Below are 17,829 nucleotides of genomic sequence, written 5' to 3' on the forward strand. Positions count from 1 at the left end.
CGTGACTAACTGCCTCATAGAATTGCATTTGCTTTGTTGATTTTTTGCTCTTTTATGCTGCCTCTGCTTGTATTTGTTTATTTCGTTCTTCTCCTCTTCTCCAGTGCTTAGGTTTTTTTATCATGAAATTGTTTTTTCTTCAGAAAGGTTTTTTGGCTTTTAACCCTGTCTGTTTATGGCTTTAAACCTGCCATAGCTTTGCTGGAAATAGTTCGTTCCTCACACAATTTTCCTCTTTCTTTGATCTGGGAGAGGGGGCATGAAATTTTAAAAGGTAAAGAGCCCTGCAGCGACTAATGAACACTTGCACTACTTTCTTTGTAGTTGGAAGTACTGAAAGCTATAGTTCCACAAACCCAGAATGGAAATGCGCGTTCTACATGATATCTGCTAGTCTCTGGTTTGCTTTTGTCGAGATTTTGTTTAAGCTGCTATTAAATAGAAATATTGCGACCTAATGTAGCCTGACAACATTAATCATGTACCTTGTGTGACGTCCCCAAGCATACAATCAATGACAAATCCTCTAAGCGTACCTAGAAAAACGGAAAATCTCTTGAGAGAGTTTCAGTAATATTAGGCTTGGGTATTTCATGGTTATTGAATCTAAGCTAATGCAAGGGCCACTACCTAAGAGCATTTCAACTGGAGAAAAAAGTTGACACACGTGCTGCAGGGGCCTCGTAGACAGGCACAGGAACAGGCACAGAAAGCATGTTTGTTTAGCATAAAGTGCAGTCACAAATACGATTTCCATTTACATGCATTTCTTGGAAGCGTTGTCCAGTTCGAACTTTCATTTGCTAGAAAAGCAAGTAGTTGTAAAGAGCACCTCAATAGATTGCGAAAACAATCAGCTGACGCATACAGGGGGGGGGGGGGAGGGGGAGGCGTGTGAAACCTGTTAAAATAGCGCTGTACAGACGGGACAACAAAGAAAAGACTACACAGGACTAGCGCTGCATATCAACTGAACTCTTTTAGCACACACAAAATGATATATACAGAAACAGCGCATGCGCGAATACAGGGGAAGCCACCAGGAAAAAAAGTCAGGGGAAAAAAGCAATCAGGGGGAAGTGATTTCTTTTTAAAGGAAGCAGGAAAATAAATGGAATGGGATATTATTAAGCTCTCATGGGAGCTCACCTGCATTTAACAGAGTCCGGAAGCGGGAATAGTTGGGGAAATAGGATAGGAGAAAGAAAAGTAAAGATTAGAAAGGTGAGGAAAGAGTAGAGAAGAGTAGTTCCACTGTGGTCGATTCCGTCGCACACAACACACCACGAACACTGTTGGCTGGCGTAATGCTGCGTCCGGGAGACGAGAAACCTCGAAGGGAACAGTGAAGCGCGGAGGCGAGCATGGTGCGACGAAGAGCGAAGTCTGCGGCGGTCCCGACCGCTTTGGAGACGGGGGTACTAGGAAGGGGGGGGGGGGCTGGCACTTGACCGCCCACACCAGCAGAGCGAAAGCCAGGCGACGTCCAATGGCCCGCGCTTGCAACGGGCCGGCGAAATGAAGCCCCTCCGAAGCACAGGAGCACGAAAAAACACGTCCGCTGAACTCCGAAGCGACGACCGAACTCCCCTGACGCACCCGCAAAAGCTACCTCTCCGAGCGTACGAAGCTCCCGCTAATGTAGGCGCTACCCTTCTCAGTTGCGGAAAAGGCAAAACTGCATCTAACGCGGCAGCATGGCACAAAAGTTCGCTACCTACCACAGGAAAAAACTTCACACAACGTTTCTGCACAGCAAAGTTTTCACGGCGCACTCACAGCCACGGTGGCTGCCATGATGGAATGCGTTGGTTACTAGGTGAATACCGACTACTGCCGCCAACTCTAGTAGGCAAAAAGGCAGCGGGCAACGCTGTGAGGGTGGCATCATGTCAGCGCCCAGGTGTAGCACGGTTTCAATGCACGGGCTGGCCGGGCAGCTTTTGCTCTAGAGTCAGTAGTATTAACTCTATGGGTATCGTGCCGTTGCAAGCGCTTGCATTGCGTGCATGTTGCTGTTGTCTAGTTTCTTATCAGTGCCAACGCGCTATTGGCGCAGTACATAAATTTATCTTTCCGAGTTCACCGCATTGTAGAATAAAAGTGGCGAGAGTGCGAGAATTTCGGTGTAGTCTCGCGCCGTAGTGCTTTCTCTCCAGCAGGTCAATAACCTGTTTGTTTTGACGTCAAACTCTCGAAAAAAAAACTTTTAAAAAGATATTCTGGCCTTCGGCCTGTGTCTTATAATTACAGTAGAGAATTGAGGCTCTAAATAAGTCAATTTTTTGTTATTTTGTAATTAGGTCGTGTTTTTGCGTTGTGCTTCTGTTCAGTTTCGCCCTTGACAGGTGAATTCCAGCTGTACGAATTGTTATCCACCAAATGTTCGCCTTTCCTACTTTCAGGACAAGATTACTAACAAAATATTTCTCTCCTATTGCCTTTTTTCTATTGCTCTACCGGGTGCAATCAGCGGGGTAAGTGGATTTCTGTCTTTTGATCGAAGTATTTCAATGAGTGATACTGGTGATACGTATTTTTGTGGTTGCTATGCGCGCTCCTTTTTTTTTTTTTTTTTATGCGACAGCATGGGTGGCTCACGGATCGAAAAAAAAAAAAAATCGGCGGCGCGAAGTTTCCCATTGGCAACAGCGCGTCATGCGGTTTCAAGCACGAGCCACGCCTCACAAATAAAAATAAAACAAAGAAAAAGAAAGATGGAGCGCATTTTGCGGCGGCGACGCGTCGTGTGGTTAAGCCATAGAAATAAAAAAGAAAGAACTCGCTCCCAAAAAGCCACCCCGTTTCTTGGCCAATCCCCCACGTGGGTATGTGCCAATCGAAAAGGAACAACAACAACTCGCTCAGTGGCGGGCGTGGGTATGCGCCGACCTGACATCACGCTTTGATGATCAAGGTGCCGTGGTTTTAGCTCTCCAGCCACCCGTGCTTGTTTGACTCGACATCAACTGCTTCGGCTTGTACCATGTAATCTTCACGTGATCAAATAGCTAACACTGCACATTACACCTGTGCTTTCGCATCCGTGTACACTTAGAAGTGCTCTGCAAATTTTCTTCTTCGTTTTTCCACAATGTGTCTAATCTACCTCCTCATAATTCTTAAGTGCTTGGAAATTTAGAGGAGGAGGAGATAGCCTTTATTACAGACGGAATTCCTGTGGCATGTACTGTCGTGATGCATTGAAATACAAACGGCGGAGCGCGCGGCTTCTAGTACATGCCGCGCATCCTGACGACAAGGCGTGTATGCACAGTACAAACAAGTTGCGAGACCTTGTGTCCAACCTTGGTATGGAAAGACCATCGCCCGGTATATGAGCATTTAGGTTTGTCTTTCCGCCATGTTCGGTGCCCGCTCATGCGGGTGTTATCTAACTGCGTCTTTGCGCTGAGTGAAAACGGTGCACGCAGCTGTATTCCTGGTACTTTTTTTATTTCATGCTCAGCGCTCAACAGACAGTGGAAAGACGATGGTCTTTCCATACCAAGATCGGTCACGAACTCCCGTAACTTGTTCCTACTGTGCATACGCAGCCCATCGCCAGGATGCGCGGCATGTACTGAAAGCCACGCTCTCCGTAGTTCATATTTCAATGTATCACGATGGTACATCTAAAACTTTACACAGTCGGAGGCTCTTAGTCGTTGCGTTGCTATCAATCTTTTACCTAACCAAGCAAACAAGGTGCTGTTCCTATAGGTATAGTTTGGGTGTTCGTTTGTTCAGCCACAATGCAATGAGACACGGATTACAGTCAATCCCAACCTGTAAGAGACAAATCTGACCAGTGGGCGTTGGAAGATGGAAATGTATCCACATCACTTCCAAGGTTGGTGCCAAATATAACTAAAGGACGGAAGGATACAACTAAGTTATTACCGTTGAATGTCGCTATGACAGCTAAAAATGGTAGGTAGAAGCTTTTTCAATAAGTTTTTAATCCAAGGACAATCGAGTTCAACCCAGCCGTTTCAGGTGACGTGTGAGTAAGCTTGTAATGTCCAGTCCTATCCGTGATGATTAGATGGGACGCAACTGAGCCAGTAATGATGCTTGTCAATGACTGAGTGTGAAGAGCGTCAACTTTTCCGTCTTCTATCCAGATGTGCCTTCGCCCTCTTGGGGACTGCGGGCATAGCCCTTTTGGTGCTGGGATGTGTACTGCCATCACCCAGGTGAGACAATACGTCGTGTCTCTAAGAAATGCGTGCTCAAAGCATTTGAAGGAAATGGCTGCTTTTACTTGACTCCATTGATCAGAGGCCTCGCGTGCAGTATGTCTTGTTTAAGTGTGAGCACCAAATCGCAATCGTGAAGCAGCGAAAAAAGTTTTGTGATAAATTATCTAGCATGATAGCGCTGCGGAAAACTTTTGCGTCGAAATAATGGCCATGATGCCGGGACGCCACAAGAAACTAGCATTTTGTACAAATCTTGTTACAGTATGAGTGCTCTAGATGACCCTTCATAGGTGACACCATTGCTTGGCTTGAAGCCATGAAGCTATTTGCAACCTAACTAGCACGTATTCCTATAACACGGTAGACTTGTGCATCTCTTCTGTGTGCCAACTCCCTGCTAAATTAGCAAAGCTAAATTAGGCAGGTTGATGCCTGGCACTAGGATGTACTACCCTATAGCAGCACCATGTGTTTGTTAAGAAATGTTGGTGATATCCGATACAACAGCTTTTCAATGAAAAGAGCACGTTGATAATAAAATGTGCGGCAGAGAGACACTACAGCAGTCCCTTGCCTCGTCTCTGTTTCGTCCTTTGCCTGTTTGTTCTTTTGTAAGGCCTTAAATCTCTGTTTCAAGCGCACATGTTGCACGGTTCAGAAAATAGGTGGTCGAAAAAAGTTGTTGCGTGAGCCAGAGATCACGTTCCAGGAAAGGGAAACAGTAGTGCGGGAGGAGGGTTCTGAGAAAGGGTGATGGAGCACGTCGAGGGAAGGGGAAACAGCTGTTCTGAGCAAGGGTGGGTTGCTGCCACCAGTGCAATGTGAGCCTTATTTGGAGGTGAAGGCACCGACAGGGGTAGACAGGATACTTCTGGTGATGGCTAAGAGAAAAGCGAGCTTTGGAGGGTGCTGTCCAGGAGGGCAATCAAGTGGTAACGGGCATGGCCACAAAGTTGAACCAAAAGTTTAGCAGCAGTCTAACAGGAGGCCCAGCTATAGGTTGTATTCACTGGCGAGGCACACACGCAGGCAACCATATGAGTGCACCGTCACTGGTTACATTGGGCTCCGCGGGATGGCGGTACTTGCCCGTGCTAAGCACATGATGTGTGTTGGACGTTCAAAACTGCACCCCACCGAAGGCAAAGTAATGCCTCAACTGCAATGTGAGTGCGATTAAGAACACCTCTGTTGAAACCACCGTTAAGAATCAGGTTGAAACGAAGCAGACGACACACGCCGGTGGTTTTTTTTTTTTTTTTTTCTACGACGTGCAGGCGCAGTGGCACAAGCCGTGCCATGTCCATGGCCGTTTCCAGTGTTGCCAAGCGAAGAAATTGACAGCTAAACTTTTCAGTGAATACCATCTATAGACTTTTGCCTTTACACTCTCTGAATGTCCGAGACATCCTTCTGTTTTTTGGAACAAAGAGACACTGCAGCACTCTCTTGTCTCATTTCTGTTGCATGCTTGTGCTTTGTGTTTAAAGTGTTGTCAATTATAAGCAGTGGTCTAAGATGCTCGCCCCTTTTACCAAGCTGGGGCCTTGTGTGTGCATGTTGCCATGCCCGCAGGAATTGGCACCCCCTCTTCGTGGTGATCTTCTACGTGTTGTCGCCACTGCCATTGTTGATAGCCCGTTGCTGCACGAAGGACAGGGGGGCAATATCGAGTGCGGCACGAGCGTCTGCCTACTTTTTCACCGCGGCCATCGTCATCTCGGCCTTTGCACTGCCAATAGTGCTGGCGTCTTTGCCAGTGCCACCTCACGTCAGGGTGAGCGACGGACCTGTGGCCTAACTAACGTATGCATTGCTATGCAGTCAAACCCACTGTCGCCTTTTTAGAGTGTATTTGTACGAAGAACGAGGCCTCCGCTGATAACGCATGACGCGAGTGTTAGTCTTTGATGAACAGTTTTCGCTGGTAGCAGCACAAGGCATTTGATTGGGAGTCTCGAATTGTCACCAAAAGAATTTTTCAACAGGGTAGGCCAAATATAAGCACAGTGCCAATTTAAATCGGGGCATAACACAAATTACTCTAGTGTGCATGCATTCTGTATTGCAGAATGAAAAATAAATGAGAGAGAGAGAGATTTATTCCCCCAGAAGTAGAGAGCTTGGGCTCTCGCTGCCGTGTTAGTTAGCCAGGTGATTTTGGTTCCTGGTGGCTCCTTCGGCCATCTGGACTAGGCAATTTCCACATATATAATGTGCGTAAGATCTGCGTGGTGGCCACAGTGTTTGCACTTATCTGAGAGGATTTCTGGATGGAAGTAACTAAATGAAATAGGAGTACAAAAGTAACCCTATTTACATGCTTTGAGTAACAGTCAGAAAATGCTTTACACTGCATGCAATTAACAACTGTTTACACTGCTTGCAATCAACAACTCATTGCACTGCTTGCCATTAACAACTCTTTAATAAGAGAGCGCAAAAGTCTTTGCAACTAACCTTCAGCGCTAGGTTTCAATCTTCTTTGACAGCTACCCGGCACAGAAGGCGGCAGTACGGTGGAAGTTTGGAGTGTCTTCTGATGTGGTGGCCCAATGACAGCAGCGTTTGCAGACAGCGCGTTGCTCTCGATGAATCGCTCAGGACTACTGGCACCATTGTGTCGCTAGGCTGACTTGTGGGCTGCTTAGAAGCCGGCATTGACATCGACCCACCTGCAAGACCGACAACCACAGACCAGGCTGCGGACTGGACTGCTTGTGAGGTGTCGAGCTGCTCGTTTTATAGCCCCTTCTTCGTTCTTCGTTGTACACGTGATGTGTCCTTGTGGTGATCAGCAGCCTTGCTGTCCACCTGTTCACGGCATGGGGTATATTCCACACCTTGTGTTCACGTGCTTCGTACTTTTTTTTTAGCGCGTGGGGAAGATGTGGTGTTGTGTGCTTTTTGTTTTGTGTTGTTTCTTAGGAGCATCCGCTTTGACCCTAAGCAGAACGTGTTGCGTTCATTTCCTTCATTGCTTGATTTTTGCCTTTTTGTTTTTCTGTCTCTCGCTTGGTTTTGCTGCCTTTGCCCGTGCCGCTTCCCCTTTTTCATAATGTTGCACTCCCCGTGCTTCGCCGCCACTTCTGTCATGCATCGCGACGCTTGTCGCTGCTCTGCTAGCAGAAATCACACAGTCTAGCGCAGTTCTGTGACACCTACTTGTACCAGTGCTCAAATGGGTGAGAAAAAAAAGTGATAAACACTAATAATTGTATCCGGATTTTGGGGTTTTCACTTGCGCTCCTAGTGAGGAAGGGCGTTTATTTGGCTTCACCGCCAAACCCAAATCTTGCTCATATCTTTGGAGCATTCCACTACGCAGCACCAGTGGAAGCGCTTCTGCATCCAAGTGAAAAATCCTTCCCTTCAAAGCGTAACTTTAACGAGAAAGCTTCTACCGGGCTGTTCACAGAATGGCTGGGCCGTGTCATAATTGTAGGGTCAAATTTTTCCTCGGACCCAGACTCGCATCATATTGAACGATGAAAAAAAAAAACAGAGTAAGCTTCAATGATTTCAAACTGTAACAGGTTGCAATATTCTGTCTCAGTTTAAAAAAAAAAAAGGATTGCAATTGCTCTTTACATCACATAAAGCTGCATGGAATTCGTCTGGATTTGCTGAAGAATAGAGCGACAATTTAGTTGACAGAAATGTAGATAGTTAATGGTGATTTAGCAAAGATCCTGCTTTCTTTAAAGTTGGCTCATTGAAACATAACCCAAGCCGATTTATTATAACTAGCAATGCCAGAGCTCTGGAGTGGCAGCTTGTTTATCATGTTAAAGGTCTGGTGAAGTTGTCTGCCCATACCGTGAGCATTGTAAATTTAGGTTATATTTTTGTGCTTGTCCTACCCTTCGAAAGAGTTTTGCCTTGTGAGGCCTTTTTTTATGTAGCTGAAGCTGGAGAGGATAGTTACTTAACATTCAAAAATCGACTTTACTGGGAAAGCTTTGCATTTTTAAATACGCTTTATCAGTGAAAGTGAAAAACAAAGTGGCATTTCCTGCGCTGAAGTATCAACTACATTTCCTTCCACCTCTTTGAATTATAATGACGAGGTGGGTGGTGGAGATGCACCTTTCACGGATGACAACAATCTTTACATTGCTTTGCCCCCGACGTCAGTTTGCGGCACTTACAAAAACAGTTGACCCGCCGCGGTGGTTCAGTGGCTAAGACGTTGTGCTGCTGAGCCCAAAGACGCAGGTTATCTCAGCCGCAGCGGCCACTTGTCAGATAGAGGCGAAAAACATCAATGATCGTGTGTCGAGGTTTCGGGACACGTTAAAGAATCCCAGGTAGTCGAAATTAATCCAGAGCGCTCCACTACGGCGCACCTCGTAGCCCAGGGGTAGCGTCATCACGTTAAACCCGAGGTTCAAAGAAACAGTTGCTGTCATTTGAGTGCAGTTGAACCTCATTATAACGAACACTGATATAGAGAATCATCGGCTATAGCGAACTAAATACGATCTTTGGTTGGTCACGCTTCATTTCTGTGGCACTGATTCTTTTATAACGAAACTGAAACCATGAGCCATGCTCGATGTCGGATATAATGAAGGAATATTTGGCCAGGAGGCTGAGAAGCTACTTGGCAAAACCCTTCGGCATCCGAAATTGCAGAAGCATAAAGGCCCTTTTGTTCGAGGACACTGTGCAAAACTCCATCCTGCTCTGAGCTGTGAGTAGCCACCAGATGAAGATCACATCCTTCATCAAAGAAATAAAGACGCGGGCCTGTTTTGTCAAGTGAAGCTTGCTTTGTTGTAATTTCATGTACTGATGTTCCGGCTCATTCCACTTGAAAGGTAAGGGTTACCTTGTTTATAGTGGGTTGGAAGCTTCAAAATGGATTTCTCTTTCAAGTGTTCTTGCGCGATCCAGATTGTCGATTTGTTAGAGCCGATTTTTTACCTCTACTGGTGTAACGAATATCGGATATAACGAACTAATTTGCTGTGCCGATACTACTTCATTATGACGAGGTCCGACTGTACTTGGCTTCGACCACGTGTTTACTCCTTCGTTGCGTAGTGAGACCTATCTTTGCACTCTACCTTTTCCCCGCGCAGATCCAGTGGAGTGCGTGTGGCCTAGTTCTCGGCGGCAACGTCATCGTGTTCCTCACCATCCTTGGTTTGTTCCTGATCCCTGGCAGCTGTGAGGTGGCTGCCGCCGTGTGTTGCGGCGAAGTGACCTGCTCTTGTGTAGAACTGGGTACCTCCCTGTTCGAGCTGCTGGAAACGTGTGAGCCGTGCTGTAAAGCGTGCGACCACTGACCCCTGCTGTCGCCCTCTCCCCTGTACCTCCCTTAGTGGGACCACAGGGACACGTAGGAAACACCGATTGTCCGTCTACAAAAAGTTGTTGCGGTTGTCTCAGGGTTTTTCAAGGTGCGGATATCTGCTGTGGTGTCAATGTCCCGTGCTTGTTCCGTCTCGAAGTTGACATTCCTGTGTGGTCAATGGCGTGTGAACAGTTCAGAATATTTTAAATGCAGAGCATTTTAGTAACTCACGATGTCACCCGCGTTGGCGTCCGTAGTCCGCGTCCGCATCGCTCCCCCTACACTATATAAATACTTGCCGGCGCCAGGTTTCGATCCTACGACTCTGCGGGCGGAACGCAAGGTGCACGGTACTCTACCAACTGAGCCACAAAGCCGACACAGAACGGAAGGTTACGAACGTGCCTTATACCCTTGACTCATTCAACCGTCGGCCAGAGGTGCGCCCTCTCCCCCGCGTCCTCCTCGCCTTCTCTCCGCTCGCAACGCCCTCTCTCGCCGCGTTCGGTTCGGGCGCACAACAGGTGGGGACGTGCGCAACACCCTCTCTCGCCGCGTTAGGTTCGCGCGCAAGAACAGGTGGGGCGCTCGCATCGCGCTCTCTCGCCGCGGTCGGTTCGCGCTTAAACCACATATGTCGTTCGCGCGCGCTGCGGTCGCTAACATCTGTGGCGTGATCGTGACGTCAGCATCACGCGTTCGCGTGGTGGCGATTTCGGCGCTATAACACTCTCTCGTGAGGGGCATTGGATTGGATTCGATTGGATTGGCTTGGATTTGGATTGGATTAAAGTGGATTGTGTTGTATTGTGTTGCGTCATAGCCGCTCCACGTTGCGTCATAGCCGCGGCAGGGGGTTCACGGCACGTTTCACCATCGACTTCATCGACAATGTCTACGCTGGAAGACAACAATTGCAACAACAACAACCAATACGTAATCCATACGACTTGCAGGCGCGCCCCCCCGCAGAAATGCTCTGCATTTGATCGTGCCCCTCGCGAGGGGGATGTTTATATCTTTTTTAAATGGTGCTGTTTTAAAGCGCCTTAAAATACTCCTTTAAGTATACTCAAGTCAAAATTGGACTATTTTTTCTGACATTCAAATTGGCACACCCAGTACAATTTACACAACACAAGTGCTGTCGTATCAAACCAATGCCTCCTAAAAAACTCTGGAACATCGCTTTTTTTCCCTTAGGGAGCTCCCTGCCGTGTGTTGTGACCAGGTGCCGTGCAAGAGCACTCGCCTCTGTATTGTCTGGTCACATCTATCGGGGTAGCCAGTGGCATAGCCGGAAGTAGCCGATCAGTGCGCTGTCCGCTGGCAGAAAGCGCGTAGGTTTCAGCATCGCTGATGCTGCACTGAAACCTACATGCAGCTATGCAGCAAAATTTTGTGCCCTCTACGGTGACTCGTATGATGTAGCCATCCAGGCACATAAGCATAGCAATGTCTTGCTTTTTTTTTTCTGAGAAATTTTGCGCGTGCGTGTATGCGTGCTAATGCGCAATAGCCCTTGTATGAGCAGTCGTGAAAACTTGGTCATCTCTCGACGAACTGAAGGCACTTTGACCATGCCTATCTCAACCTACACTCCTACGTCTTGATGCTATCATAGACATTTCATTTACCTAGTTTGGTACGCACCAAAATTGGCGTGGCATGACATATGTATGTTTTCTAACTATCAAATGTAACCGTGCCGATAGGTTTGCCAGTGTTGAATTGTGCTGGTGAAGTCACTCTTGAAATGGACTTTGTCCACCCCTAAAAATCCACGTCTTAAAGCCTCAACAGGGAGCATGCGGCATATGCAGATTCCGGCACAGCGGGATATAGTGGAATTTTTAAAAAATGCAGGATTAGCCTATTGCAAGAAAGGTGAGCTCGTTGTGTGTCTATTAAGAATATAAATTGTATGGGCAAAACTATTAGTGTTTTTAGTAGAAAGGGACCTGACTATTTGTGCATGTGTTTTGTAGTCCTCCACTAACTAACACTGCAGAAAATGTGATTACTCGATTACTGGTACGACTCGGCCTGAGGTAAAGAAGACAGGAAGGCGCAGATGTGAACACATATACACTGCATATTCTAATTGAGAATAAGGTGAACGAAATGCAAAAACAACAAAGTAGTTAGGTTCACATGATGACCACGACAATCCAAGTCCACAGTCCAAAAATTGTTCTTGGAATGGTTTGGTGCTAGCTTCGCATTGTTCACATTGAATGATCCTCCTCCGTTGAAACGGGTTCATATCAGGTCACCCGGCGAAAAACACGGCCACATTCTTTTGCAAACAGCAGCGGGTTTATTCCTTGAAACCACAGGAACTAAACGATCTAAACGATAGACTGTCTTGAGCAGGAGGGATACTGGGTGACACCGGTACGCAGTGAAGCACTCACGTTTTTGTAGCGAAGCCGTAGCAGGCGGTGTAGTCCTGTAATCCTGGTGCAGGCGGTGCGGTGAACTTCATGGGCACACACTCTATGCCTTGCCACTCTGTTCCTCTCATCCGACTTCCTAGCGATGTTCTTTCGTCCACCCCCCTCACAACACACACCTCTTATCCATCTTCCGCATGCGCGTTCCCTCGCCCATCGGTGATGCGTGCACTGGAGCGCGCATACTCGGCCACCAATCTGCATGACTGCTCACCGCGCGTATCGAGACACGAGCCGTCACACACGCCACGTACGTGCACGCGCACTGCGGTCTCCTGACATACCCACAACATGTATCGCATACACTGTTGATAAAGGGGACGCACTTTACTGCAACAGCATGTGTCCATGTGTGAGATATGGTTTATTCCGAGACCTGATGATGAGTTGGTGCTATGGCACGACACATCTATCACTGAAGCGACTACGAACACCTACAATTTCAAAATTTTTCTTGACAGGGGATTAAGAAACTTCACAGTAGCATTCGTGTTGGTTTTTCCTTGTACAGAGCTTGCAAAAAGTGGCTTGATGAGCTTTCGTGAGTTCCAGTGGAACCTTGAGATGGTCCGAAACGGTGTTGCTGCAGCTTAACATAGGCAGGCTCATCAGCTCTTGTACCGACCTCTTCACGCATGCTTCAAGAGGCTTCTTGACTGGCTGTCGTTGCGAGAGTACGCAGTCAGCAAATCTCCACAGGCCTATAAGAACTTTGACATGTTCCTGCGTCGGGTAGTAAAGGCCACCGCGATCTTGGTACGTTATGACGCCATGATTTGGAGCACTGCTATTTGGTTCCTGAAGCATTGCAATGTACTCAGCACAGGCGGTGCACTCCCTTACAGTGCAAACAATAAACTGTCCAATCATTGCCAGGCTGGCAACGTCGATGGTCGAGAGAATTGGTCTGTCTGACAGCAAGTGCTCCCTCAGACGAATTGCTAAGGTCTGCGATGGGTGTGCTTGTACAGCGCGCATGCTGGATTGTGAGAAGTACGTTGAATGTCACTGAACACTGCACATTGCTGCCACTGGAAGCGGCTATAATTCCTGTTTTAAGCATTTTTTTCAAGACCGGATGTCGTACTCCTGACGTCCAAGGTATCGTCGCATCCTGCACTCTGTCTCAAGAATCCGAACATGGCTTCTATAGGGTCACTCAACATCTTGCGAGTCAGAACAAATTTAAATTTCTTCTCAGTCAGCAGGTGTTGTATGCAGGCAACATTTGAATGTGTTGTGAAGAGTAGGGCGTGGCACGTTTCCTTGGTGAAGGAGTTTTGGGCTTTGCTTGCATCCCTTAGACCTTCTGCGATGAAAGCATGTTCAAGCCAATCAGGCCTTGCATCATCTACATAAATGAATGGGCGGCAATCGATATTGTTGCAATGAATGTACTGCTGACAATTCCTTACTTCCATTAGAGTAAACCAACTTCATAACTTCCAGGAAGTGGGTCACAGGAACTGCCGATGCAAATTCTGCATCTGAAGTGTGTCCTGCTTGCTCCTTGAAACCAACTTCTGCGGCTGACAGCAACTGCAAGGCTTGTTTAACGCTCACCTCTTCAATGTTTGAAGGGTAACGGTGCTTTCTTGTGCCTTATTGGTGTTACTGTTGAGTCCTTCTGCATTTTGTAGATCTTCTTTAGGTACACTGATGATATCTATCTTTCTCCACCGATGTCTTTTTCCATGGCGTGTGACTCCTGCTAACTGCTCCCCTGTGCACCCCTTTGTGAAAAAATACCTTACAGGTATTTTGTATCGACCATGAAGGCCGCATAGCAAAAAGCACAGGACCGAGTTTTCCAGGCACTCATTGCGAGAACTTTCGACAAGGCGCTGCAGCTCAGCGCTTATGTCGAGGTCGCCAATGAATGTGTCCCGTTGTTTGTGATACTGCAGGTTCTGGCACATTCTTATTTAATCTATGATAAGCTAACAAACTCTTGATTGCGGCCTTTAAAGGGCCAGTATTTCTGTTTCAAGGCAGCAACAAACTAGCTGAGTAAACTCAACCTTCTCCTGAAACCGTGCCGATGTACTTCTGGATGGTGTTGTTGCAGGGCAACACCTTAGCAGGTTATCCGAGCGAAAATGCTCGTACGCCTTCGTTGACAGATTTCGGAGTATGATGCTGTGTCTCAGCGTGGTTTCTGACCACTGCGGCCTTTTCTTTTTGCAATTCTTGATTTGGTCAACAATTAGAAGTGCCTTTAAATTCCCCTTTTCGGCGTCGGACATTACTAATGTGTGCGGCTTCTTTTAGCTTCACTAGTTCTTGTTTGTACGAATCCACTGTCCTACTCAGTCTCATTTTTTTGCTTTCAGTGCCCACTCTGTCGTGCCATCACTTGCGGTGGGTGAAGTATGTCAAGGGATACAGCTTTAATGGTATCGATGTCTTGAGCGAACGTTTAGCATACACCAATCCCGTTCGTGTCGCATTGAACGTACTGGGACTCTCGGCTGTTAGATACATTTCCACTTGCTGAGTTAGGCGACATTGTGTGTCGACTCACTTCCTTCAATGTTGCTTTCATCACTGTGTTTATGCTGTAGAGACTTGGCTGGCCCTGCATTTGCACCTTCTAGTTGTCCGCGTGACAACAAAGTACTTGAGGGGGTATGCTTACGCTTTCGCCTTGTACCTCGAGTTGTGCTTTCAGGTTGTGGAAGGGACGTCACCAGTTCACCGAACACAGTTGCCGCTGGCGTGCTTGCGGACACATTTACCATTGTCGTGTTTTCTGGTTGTGGAAGGCATGGAACCAGTTCGCCGGGTACAGTTGGTACTGTCGTGTTCATGGACACACACTGGCTGCTGTTGTGCTCTCGGCGTTTCGGTTCAGCGCCGGTTTGCCAAACACACTAGCACTGCGCCGGACTTGAGTAACCGCCTCGTGAAGTCTTTTTTGGCTACATACAACAAAGTGCTCCTTGATTTGTGGTGCTGAGAAAGGTGCCTCCTAATATTGCGTGCACCCACTTCTCACGCAAGATACCGGCTCGCACATTGTGAAATGATAGCCCCCCCCAGATGCTGCCGTCGGCAACTCGAAGAGAAGCCTGGTACACGAGCACCGCATTACTGTTCAAATGAAATGGAACACTGGCTCTGCAATAACAGGTGGCGGAACACATCATGCAAACCAACTCAAAGCTGGTGCGCTGAGCAGATTCATTCGTGTGAAGATTTATTTCCAGTAAAAAAAACGAGTTTCAAGAAAGTGCACTTCATTTTATTTAGCGATTTGTTATCTCACAACAGCGATAAAGAAACCACTTGAGTGTCGTCTGCCCGCGACAAGCCATCCGTTCAACTCACAGCAGCCACACACCGGCATGTTTACAAGGAGGCGCTCCCCTCTGGTACAGCGGTGCTGTACCGGAGCCACTGTACCGCTGTACCACTTTGGTACAGTGGCGCTGTCCTTTGTAATGGAAGGGGAGAGAACAATAAGAGGGTAGTACAGCGAGTCCGCGGCTCACATTCCAGGCACAGTTTGTTTAGGAGGCATAGTCATAAACAAATTATCTGATCAAAGAAACCAACAGATCTCGTCCTACGAGAGAATATTCCCTATTCTTAAATTAAAATCACTTTCATGTATTTGCATGACTACATGCCTGTGTGTTGTTTTTCATTTTTTTTTTCCCCTTGTTAGTCTTGATCAAAACCAGAATTAGGAAAATTAGTGAACAAACTAATTGAGCAATCACTCATGTGCTCGTGCTACATAAATGGTTACCTGGATTGTTTTGTATGCTTGTAATAACTGTTATAGTGTGATCCCAACACTTGGGATCCCTGTTGTAATTCCTGTGTATTGATTGTTGTTTTGTTATCGATGTTACGTGCCATTGCAGTATTAGTTGCCCAACTGTACTGCATACGAGTGCAGGGTACAGTATATGAGTTGTACTGTTTTGATGCACACGTTTTTAGTGCACTGAACACATGCCAACATAGGGGCCTGTGGCTCCATTAACCTGATTTCAATCAGAATTTCCTACAGGGCTCTTTAGCATCACGACTCATATGATGCAAAATAAAGAATTCTATTCTAGAAATCATTACTTAAACTGCTATTTTCGGTTGTAGTGTCACTGGAATGATTTGGTTGGCATTTTACCACAGTGCTGATGTGGACATGCTGCTGCTACTGTGTAGGTCTTGCTCTATTTAGGACGTAAATTGAATAAATGTACATGACAATTGAGTGGTGATGATGATATGGAAGGGAGGGGATTGGCCAACGAACTAACTGAAGGAGTTAAGCCAAGGAGGTTGGGATATTCAAATAGGCTGCTGATGGTTTTGTGGGGTGTGGCAACTTTAGTTCACTTTTAAGAAAGGCTGATGACAGGATGGGATGTACAGAAGAGATACTAGAAAGCATTAAAAACGTTAATATGTCTTTGTGGAGCAGAAAGTACATAACGGAAACCAAAGTAGCTGCCATGGTTTAGCTGTAGAGCACAAAAAAATGTATTAATTAATCTGAATATCTTTATTTCTGAAGATGGCCTCACATATGTAAAGTGTCGTGTCAAGATATGCTGCGAATGTTCCACGTATGATGCAAATTTGCCCCTGCCTTGATGTTCCAAGACCTGTATAAATCTTTTTTCACTGTTAGACGTGCGCAAATTTTTGTTCACAGCCACCACAATGGGGGCTGGCTGATGTGTTATGAGTGGTTGCATAGCCAGAGTTCACCTTGCAACTTTTATCATTAGCAGGACATTGCAACCAAGTTTTCTTCATGCTACATTCCCAGTCCCCTCACAAATGAAATGTGAACGTGAATATATGAACCAGAACACACCAGTAGAGCGATTTCTTTCCGTGCAAATCGAAATGACGACGCATAGTTACAAAAACAGTTGGGAAATGTGGCATTTCATATATGCCAATAGCGCACAGTTTTTGGACCTTGACAAACAGTATTTTTCAATTTTGCGTACTCGGGTACATATTTTCGTGTTCGCATTTCACTTGTCCATGACTGTAACAGTGAAGTTATCACTTGTTCTGTGATTCTAGCAACTTCCAAAATCAAAAATGATTTGTGACGCGGCTGTACTTGTTTTTTGAGAAGAGTTATGCACATTGTGCACATTTACAAATTTGTCGTAATATGCAAATGCTGCAATATTTTTCTAAGATATAAAATAAGCTGTCGCCATTGAATATGGAGTTGTGTACCAGTATTACCTTCATTGCTCAACAGTTATTTGCTATATATATTTTTTATGTTTCATTCATCTTTCCAGCTGGTTGTCTGATAATTTAATAAGCACACTTAGGGCAATTTCTGCTCCAATTTAGCAGGCTTGTATTCAGTGCAAAACTTGTGTTGTTGTTTCGTGCAATAAAATTTTCTGCTTGTAACAGCAAGGTTTGTATTCAAGGGTGGCATTCAATTCACCAAAACATCATGTCTGCTTCAGCTGCAGGACACCTCAGCAACATCCGTAGATGCACCATATTCCATATCTGAAAAGGCAAATATTTATATATGCGCAATATCGCTCCAAGGGCACTGCTTTTTAAGTATAGAGCACTTAGCGTATGAACAAACAGCTTTGTGGGACGTGTGGTCTGTGGAAAAGAACGAAGCACAGTTTTTGTTCGAAATGTGATTTTATATCCATGGATCCGTATCCATATGACTGTTGTTGATCCAAATCCATAGGGTTAATTGCTGGGGTGACTAAGGGAGCTATTCTCGCCTTCATGAATTCGCCATCACTGGTTATAACATACGTAACCTGCAGTGACGTGCTAAAATGTCATGTGATTTGACTCTAGCTTACACAGATCGCCACCAATTTGGTGGTGATCTGTGTAAGCTGTG

General features: G+C 46.2%; 1 protein-coding gene across 1 annotated transcript; it reads left to right on the forward strand.

Moving 5' to 3' along the window:
* Positions 1-1,977: 1,977 nt before the first annotated feature.
* On the forward strand, positions 1,978-17,363 carry LOC144163062 (leptin receptor gene-related protein-like). Its single transcript, XM_077693855.1, has 4 exons — positions 1,978-2,477; positions 4,128-4,199; positions 5,781-5,982; positions 9,293-17,363. Exons 1-4 carry the CDS (start codon positions 2,383-2,385, stop codon positions 9,497-9,499), a joined length of 576 nt encoding a protein of 191 aa, XP_077549981.1. The 5' UTR covers positions 1,978-2,382; the 3' UTR covers positions 9,500-17,363.
* The last annotated feature ends 466 nt before the right edge of the window (positions 17,364-17,829 follow it).

This window comes from Haemaphysalis longicornis, unplaced genomic scaffold (assembly GCF_048455015.1).
Source record: "Haemaphysalis longicornis isolate Haplotype H1 unplaced genomic scaffold, Haemaphysalis longicornis Haplotype H1 scaffold_12, whole genome shotgun sequence".
NCBI lineage: Eukaryota > Metazoa > Arthropoda > Arachnida > Ixodida > Ixodidae > Haemaphysalis > Haemaphysalis longicornis.